The sequence below is a fragment of the Crassostrea angulata genome, chromosome 4, assembly GCF_025612915.1.
Source record: "Crassostrea angulata isolate pt1a10 chromosome 4, ASM2561291v2, whole genome shotgun sequence".
NCBI classification, from domain to species: domain Eukaryota; kingdom Metazoa; phylum Mollusca; class Bivalvia; order Ostreida; family Ostreidae; genus Magallana; species Magallana angulata.
In genome coordinates this window covers 2,364,661-2,373,252 of record NC_069114.1, presented here as the reverse complement: position 1 = coordinate 2,373,252, position 8,592 = coordinate 2,364,661, and the positions used below count along the sequence as shown (strand labels likewise).

The following is an 8,592-nucleotide window of genomic DNA, read 5'->3' as shown; positions in this document are numbered from 1 at the left end:
CATTTGAATTTTCCCGCAGATCTTTCACACGTGTCACAAAATCACCATCATAATCTTTATGATTTTCTTTTACACTGTTTACACATTCCCTCAGTTGATCCTTCTTTGGGTAATCTTGAAAGTGCATCAGCATTTGCATGTTGTTTTCCTGCCCGATGAATGATTGCAAAGTTATATGGTCCTAATTGTTGTAACCATCGGCATATTTGTCCATCTGGTTCTTTGAATTTATGAAGCCAAGTTAGCGATCCGTGATCCGTTCTCAAAATAAATTCTCTTCCTAACAATTAATGCTTATAATATTTCACAAAGTAAATCACTGCCAACATTTCCTTTCGGGTTACACAATAGTTTTTCTCAGCGGAGCTCAATGTTTTACTTCCATAAGCTATAACTTTTTCTCTTCCATTCTGAATTTGTGAAAGAACACATCCTATGGCCTCATTACTTGCATCTGTGTCTAGAACAAAACTTCCATCATTAATATCTGGATATCCTAAAATTGGCGCATTTTGTAATTTCTTCTTTAGTTCTTCAAAAGCTCGATCACACTCCTCTGTCCATATCCATTTGTTGCTTTTGCTCGTTAGAGAGTGCAAACATTTTGCAATACTAGCAAAATCCTTTATATATTTCCTATAATAAGATACTAATCCAAGAAAACTTCGCAATTCTGTGACATTGTTTGGTGTTGGTATCTTTTCAATTGATTCAGTTTTAGCAGGGTCTGTCTTGATTCCTGTCTCAGAAACAACATATCCGAGAAATGACACTTCTTTCTTAAAAAATGAACATTTCTTTGCCTTAAGCCTCAAATTAGCTCCATCCAGTTTATCTAACACCTTCTTCAAATTCTTCCAAATGCTCATCAAAACTCTTCCCATACACAATTATATCATCTAGATAAAGTACAGCCACATTCCACTGTAGTCCACTTAATGTTCTCTCAATAATTCTCTGAAAAGTCGCTGGAGCATTACATAATCCAAAGGGCATAACATTGTATTGGTATAACCCTCCTCTTGGTGTAGCAAAGGCAGTTTTCTCCTTGTCCTCATTTGACATAGGCACTTGGTGATACGCCATATTCTAATCCAATGATGAAAACCAAACTGATCCAGCCAACGCATCCAGGTTATCATCTATCCTAGGAATCGGATATGCATCCTTTATCGTCTTTGCATTCAGTCTACGATAATCCACGCACACTCGCCAACTTTTATCCTTCTTTTGTACAAGAACAAGTTGCGACGACCATGGACTGTTGGATATCTCAATTATTCCCTGATCAAGTAGTTTTCCTATTTCTTGATCTAGAATCTCTCTCTTAAATAGCGGAACTCTCCGCGGCGCCTCCTTGAACGGCATTCCATCACTCAACTTAATCCTATGCTCACCAACACTAGTTCTCTGCAAAACTCCATCTGGGTCAGCAAACACATTTCTCTTTTCATAGAGAAATTCCTTAAACTTTTCAGACTCCTGGGGATTTAAATTCACAATCCCATTTTCATAGACTGGTTTCAAATACTCTGGTAGTTCTTGAGTATCTCTTTTGTTAATTGCTGCTACATCACCTTTGTCACAAAATGGTTGACTCACATATGTCACTGGCACAAACAATGCAATTTCAGTATTTCTCGGTACAGTAATTTCACGATCTCCTGGATTATAGAGACGAATGTACAATTCTGTATTCTTTGCATCGATAAGTGTTCTCGCAACTCCTAGTTTATACGAATTCACAAAAATTGTCAACGGCATTGGAATTCCAATTTCTCCATTTGCATTCTTAAGCACAAATCTCACATTACTTTTGTTTTGATAAATAATTCACATATTAACACACATATTATAATCGTATAACCAGCCACAATATTTCTTATTTATAAATGAAGATGTATGCTATTGCATTAAACATTATCTTAGTAAATCATTGAAGTTTGCCTGAGGAGGCATGTGTCAATGATTACATTGTACTCGACTTGATACTTGACATCCAATATTTGATAGTGTCTTTCGTGCCCGATGCATCAAATTGTACCCCAGAAATATAAGCATTTTAATGAGACATAATGTGATATGATGTTTTGTCGCGATGGCGCATATGATTGCTTATATTGTGAATGTATCACACAACTTGAAACATTTAAAATGCGCTTAAATAAACAAACGGTTCCCAATGCAAAATGAGGCGTTGCCTTAGTCATCTTTTCGTTAGTTCTATGGTCGATACAACGACCTTGTCAGCAAATACAATCTTCCACTGGATCGCATGCTGACTGACGTTTTTCATACTTATTGTTAGACCATAATTAATCACCTAATTGTCTACGGACTTCTCTGGTTTTTCCCCGGATTACGACAAAGAGCACACGGCGGGTGTGACCGGTCAGCAGAGGATGCTCACTCCTCCTAGGCACCTGATCCTACCTCTATTTTTTTGGAGGTCCGTGTTGCTTTGCTTTGAATTTGTATTTCGTTTTATGGATTTTTGAGATGGTTGACGGTTTGTTATTGTCATTTTTCATCTCTGAGGAATGGATGTAAATAGCGTTTCCCTGCTATATTAATTATTGCAATGCCTAATTACTTCGTAAGAAAGTAAAAATTGAAATTGAAAAAAAATAGCCTCAAAGTTGAAAGGAAAGAATAAGCTAATGATATGTTTTACGGCGCTACCGTTCTGGCGAGCGCAGTAAGAATTACACATACCTTGCATCATTGTCAACTTAGAACGCATAGGCGTCGGAACCGGGGGGGGGGGGGGGAGCTAGGGGGGGGGGGGGGCTTAGCCCCCCCCCCACTTTTTTGCAAAGTTATACCTAACCATTAGAAACATAGCATGATAGAGGGTTCAGCCCCCCCCCCCCCTTTTTCTCGCAGGACAGATTATTGTTCCTAAATTTATCTTGAAAGATTGAGAGGTTGGATTCAGAAGCATACTAGCCCCCCCCCCCCCCCCCCCACCACGGATTAGGAATTTCATGATTTTTTTTGGGGGGGGGGATTTCTTTTGCAGGTATAGGTACACCCCCCCCCCCCCCGGATTAGGATTTCCATGATTTTGGGAATTACTTTTTTCTCAATATTTCTGAGGATTAGTCTAGCCCCCCCCCCCCCCCCACTTTCAATTTGCTTCCGACGCCAGTGTAACGTAGTTTTATTTAGGTATCAACGAACGTCAAAGAATTTTTGAGAGAGTATTGCTCTACAATAAGTATGCCAAAGGTACTACTTTTAATGGTTATGATACATACAGCGCAACCCCCTACCCAAAGGAGAGAGAGAGAGAGAGAGAGAGAGAGAGAGAGAGAGAGAGAGAGAGAGAGAGAGAGAGAGAGAGAGAGAGAGAGAGCGGTACCTGTTTGTAGGTGTGTAATTTCCCACTTTTAAATTAATAGTCTGACTATATGCAATATCTTACATAGTTTTTTTACCTGTTCATTTTTTCATTTTATTCCTTTTTATTTAGTTCAAAATGTTCTATTGTTTATTTCCTCCCTACTCATTTACTTACCTGCCTACTGTACATGCATGCACAATTAGCTTAAAAATGGATCGATATGACAGTAAAGTATGGCTCTTGCTAGTATATATTTATATATATAAAATCTCTGTATTAAAAAAAAGATTAAAAACAAATCATATGTCAATGAGGCAGGTATCTCAGTCTATACTGAAATAGCCAGTACACTTATTACAGATGTTTGATCCACTTCTAAATTTATCGCGGGAAATATAGCGCTAGTGCACTGTGACGTCATCCATGACTTTGTTAGTCTTTGTTTACGTTTCTCGACTCAATACAAAGGAATGGAAGCATGTAACAAATCTTTTGAGTCTCACCAAATCATATGCGGTACTCAAAACGTGTCTTCAAACTTTAAGTCACCGTAAATTACGAGTTAAAAGTCAGCCATATTTGGCATAGCACCACGGGTGAAAACATTAGAGAGCATTATGGGACGTAGACAAAAAAATTTTGTTTGATGAACTGTAGGTTTAGCTCGTTCTTTTTCCCGCGCACACTGGTTCTTAGAGCTCGTTTCGCTTGCCGGCGCTGTTTTTTAAACTGTAAGTAGTATGATTTGAACATGAAATGAACACATACATTGATGAACAAATTTATCTTCACAATTAAGATTTGATTAAAGCCAATGAATAAACAAATACTCATTATGATTTAAACTTTAAATGTAATCTATTAAGTAATATCGAATTTATCTCAAACGAATGCAGATTAATTGGTCAAGCACAATCCCTGATTTGTTGAACAGTTTACAGTAAGATAGATATTGGTAATTAACGGGTCATGAACACGATGTTGGTCAATTCTATTTTTCTGATTTTATTTATTACAGTACTTTATGAATTTGTAATGATGACATGAAAAAATAGGTCTAGAGATCTCTGAAGTATTTTTATTATAACTGTTTACTGAGCAATAATTTGTTATTCGTTATAGAAACAAAAATGTTCATTGTACACCTGTTGAACTATGCAATCCATACTTATATCATATTTTACTTAATTAAGGGTTAACGGGGGTGGGGGGGGGGGGGTCAGAAGCCTAAATCTTTGATCCCTATCATATGGAACAGTAGAAAAGTTTTTAAAAGCAACGTAGAACAAAAGTTGCTTCGAATAATGTTCTAAACAATATTCCATCTTTAAGTTAGAACTATTGGTCTATGGCCCCAGTAAGGAGTTAAAGGATCAGCCGCTAAAACACTATTATACAGATATCTTTTAAACGGTCAACAAAAAATATAACACTTGTTGAATTGAATTTGTTTTTATTTATCAGCCTTTTCATTTGATATCAAGAAAATGGCTGGCCCTTCAAAGTAGGGGCCAACAGAGCCCTAAAATCATTTTACTCTATAATTCATTCTTGGCAAAAATATGTCATTTATTATTGTTGCAAAATGTTCATTGTATAGCTGTTCATCGATATAGTTTTATAGCAAAATCATATGTTATGTAATGACAGGTTTCAAGAGACCGGGACACGGAAACCTTCATCATTTATATCTTAAAGTTTCTATGTGTTTTATAATGTAATTTAATATTTTATGGTTGTATTATCTCGTGTATAAAGGAAATAAGGTCTAAACCAAACTTAAAATATGAGATTAAAGCGATTTAATGAATTGTAAAATTTGTGCAGCTATTCGTATTTTATTATTTTTTAATCAAAAACTATTTTTTATTATTTGTAATAATTACAAAATAAAGAAAACTTTGGAATGGGTGAACACTTTTGACAATTTTTTCAATAAAACATTCTTGGGTCACTGGCATAAAAAGTAGGTCATACATAATGGAAGGGCTACAATGTACAATAAGTAGTTTTTCGTTCTTATTAGTGTTTTTTTAATAAACGAAATCCTTAACAGATTTTAGAGTATTTTGATTATACTGAATTTTATTCACATTAATATTGACAAGTGTCCCATACCTCCTTAATTTTGTTTGGTAATATTAAGAATGGCGGACACTATTTCATTTGCGTGGATATATCGCACACCTGAAAGGAGTAATTGTAAACGTGACAATTACTAACACTATAAAATATCATTTATGACGCAGTATAAAGATGTTTAACGTCATCAATACAGACTTTATGAAGTGCAAGGCTGACCCTGCTATAATTCAGCATGCTAAAATACGCTTTTCAACATTATCTAACCTGCACAAATATCTTTAGGGGATTCATATTAGCTCAATTTAATTATAACCACTAAAGGTTAGTTAACAGACTGTGAACCAGTGGAAAAATTATTTGCATTTCTATTCGCTTCAATATTCGTGTTGAAATAGAGTAAATCCGTCCCTGTGCCAAAATTTTGAAGTATTATATCATGAACAAATGTTTAGCACACTCTGATCGTTGTTTTCTTTCATAAATTTTCCTTGGAATAATGAACATACATTTTCAAGATACTTGGGGTGGGGGGTTGGAGAGGGTGGTGTTCGGCCCTGTTCTCAAGCATCTGTGGCTTTGCCAGCAGTGCATAAATTGTTACGCGATTTTTCAAATATCATTATTTTAATATTTTATTTAGCAAAGCATTGCTGATTTGAATACTGAATTCAAAACATTGCCTCCTAAGTTCACAGTTTCCTTACTAAGTTTTCTCCCTCAGAAGATAAACAATGAACATCTTTATCTACAGATTGGTTCTCTTTCAGTCTCATCTATCAAAAGAGAAGAACGCGGCTACATAATGGATTCTCAAACTGACAGACCACTCATTGATGTACCACGGATCATCTCAGTGATAAACACGAAGTTTGGAGGATTAGGCAGTATGTCATGTGTGAGTGATGAAAAACTGTGGACACGTGGTGCCGAAAACATAGTGAGACTCTACAATCTGCAGGGGGACCTAGTGGAGTCAGTTCAAACCAAGTCAGGGAACCACCCACGGAACATAGCAGTAACAAGGAGTGGGAATCTAGTTTATACGGATTACAATGAAAGAACTGTGAATATCGGGGATAATTCACAGATACAGACAGTAATCAGACTACAGGGGTGGAGACCTAGCGGTGTCTGTAGTACCTCCTCTGATGACCTCCTGGTTGTCATGGACATTGATGATGCTGCTGCTGCTAAACAAACACAAGTTGTTCGTTACTCTGGGTTCACAGTTACACAAAGTATTCAGTACGCTGACAACGGTCAACCTCTCTATTCATCGGATGGATTACTAACAAATTACATATGTGAAAACAGAAACCTAGATATCTGTGTGTCAGACCGTGGAGCCGGTGCAGTAGTGGTGGTCAATCAGGCCGGGAAACTCCGCTTTACCTACATTGGTCCTCCCTCTACTACCAAGGGATCATTTGCTCCAGCTGGCATCACAACAGACAGCCAGGGTCGGATCCTGACAGCAGACAATGACAACAACCGTATCCACATCCTCGATCAGGACGGACAGTTTCTCCGCTACATTAACAACTGTGATTTAAAGATTCCATTTCGTTTATGTGTGGACACCAGAGACAACCTCTTTGTGGCTGAGTGGAACACAGGAAAAGTGAAGAAAATCCAGTATTATATGTGAGTAAACTGTACATGAGTATAAACGATAATACACAAACATATAAATAGTGTGTATAATACATTGAAATAGATTCTATGTAATTATGACGTTTACAGATAAAAAGCTACTGCATCTTTGTTAAAGAAACAAACTGTGTATACATTATATATTGCAAATTTGTGCATCATTCAAAGAATATTGTGTTGTACAAAGGAATGTAATTAAGTTTTATTTTCAATAAATAAAATTGATTTGAATACAGTTATACGATTTCTCTGCAATAAGTTCATAAGTTTTCAAAGATTATTGTACAAAGTTATACATGTATAAAGTTTCTCTATCTGATTTTGAATTTGTTAACCTACATTTCATTTTGTATCTATAAATTTGCATTGCAGTATATAAAATAAGTGCATTCATCCACTTATCAAAATCTGAAAAGCCTATGCCAATGTGTTTCCAACTAACAACATAACCGACAAGAGATCTAAAATTTTGCCATATGAATAAAGAGTCACCACAATCGTATGATAAGTGTTTAACATTTTTAATCTCTCCACTGTTTTCACGTGGCATTTTTACATTTGGATTCAATTTACTCACAGAGAGATTATTACTCAAAATATTGTGAAATAATTTATATTATGATTTATTTTATCAATTTGCTTATCATGCATTTTTTGTGATCTTATGTTATGTAATATATGAAGACAAAAAAAGCTTACCGGTAGAAGTATCAACAATTTTACCTCAATATTGTTCTGGAAAATTTTCGACAAAAGACATATAAAACTGAGGATTTTAAGTTCCCATAGAAAATATTGTATCACCTTTTAGAATAACATACTTGCTTTTTATATTTATAAACGGTGCATTGTCATTTGTTACTATTTTACTATGTCCTGAGATAAATAGATACATGTATATCCATCTAATCCTTGTGATTTTTATTTTTATTTTAATTGCACTTTCGCATTCTTTTAAAAGGCGTTTATTATATAAGTAGTTTTTTCATCATCATTAAGTTTTTATTTAATTTTAGTTACATTTGTATATGTTGAAATTTCTTGGTTTAGTGGTAATTTGGATGTATAAAGATTTTCAAAAAATTTACACAGCGCTCCTAATATTTCTTTATTGCTATAAACAAATTTGTTTCCGTCTTCAATTGTTTTCTTTAACATTATTTTGTCGTCGACGTTGCTATAATTTTACTTGTTAATTCTTCATCATGTTTTATTTGTAATATAAGCCTATTTTGATTACTTATCATATATTTCATCAAGTTCTTTTTCAAGGGTTTTTTTATGTGTTATTATTTCATAAGAATGACACTCTTTAATGTGTCTAATTTTTCTTTCTTTATCCTTTTTTGTTTTTTTTAAGTAGCTGTTTTTTTTGTATTGAGGTATTTTTTGAGAACTTTTTAATGATATATTTCACAATTTCCCATCATTCATAAGGGCACTTTATCTTACTGAGACTTATTACTTCTTTAATAATTCTTTAATGGGTTTTTATCTTTTCTATATAA

The 8,592-nt window shown here is 34.9% G+C and overlaps 1 protein-coding gene across 1 annotated transcript; it reads left to right on the top strand.

Moving 5' to 3' along the window:
- Positions 1 to 6,204: 6,204 nt before the first annotated feature.
- Positions 6,205 to 7,373, top strand: LOC128181048 (tripartite motif-containing protein 2-like). The gene has a single exon (XM_052849303.1). It carries the CDS (start codon positions 6,234 to 6,236, stop codon positions 7,077 to 7,079), a length of 846 nt encoding a protein of 281 aa, XP_052705263.1. The 5' UTR covers positions 6,205 to 6,233; the 3' UTR covers positions 7,080 to 7,373.
- The last annotated feature ends 1,219 nt before the right edge of the window (positions 7,374 to 8,592 follow it).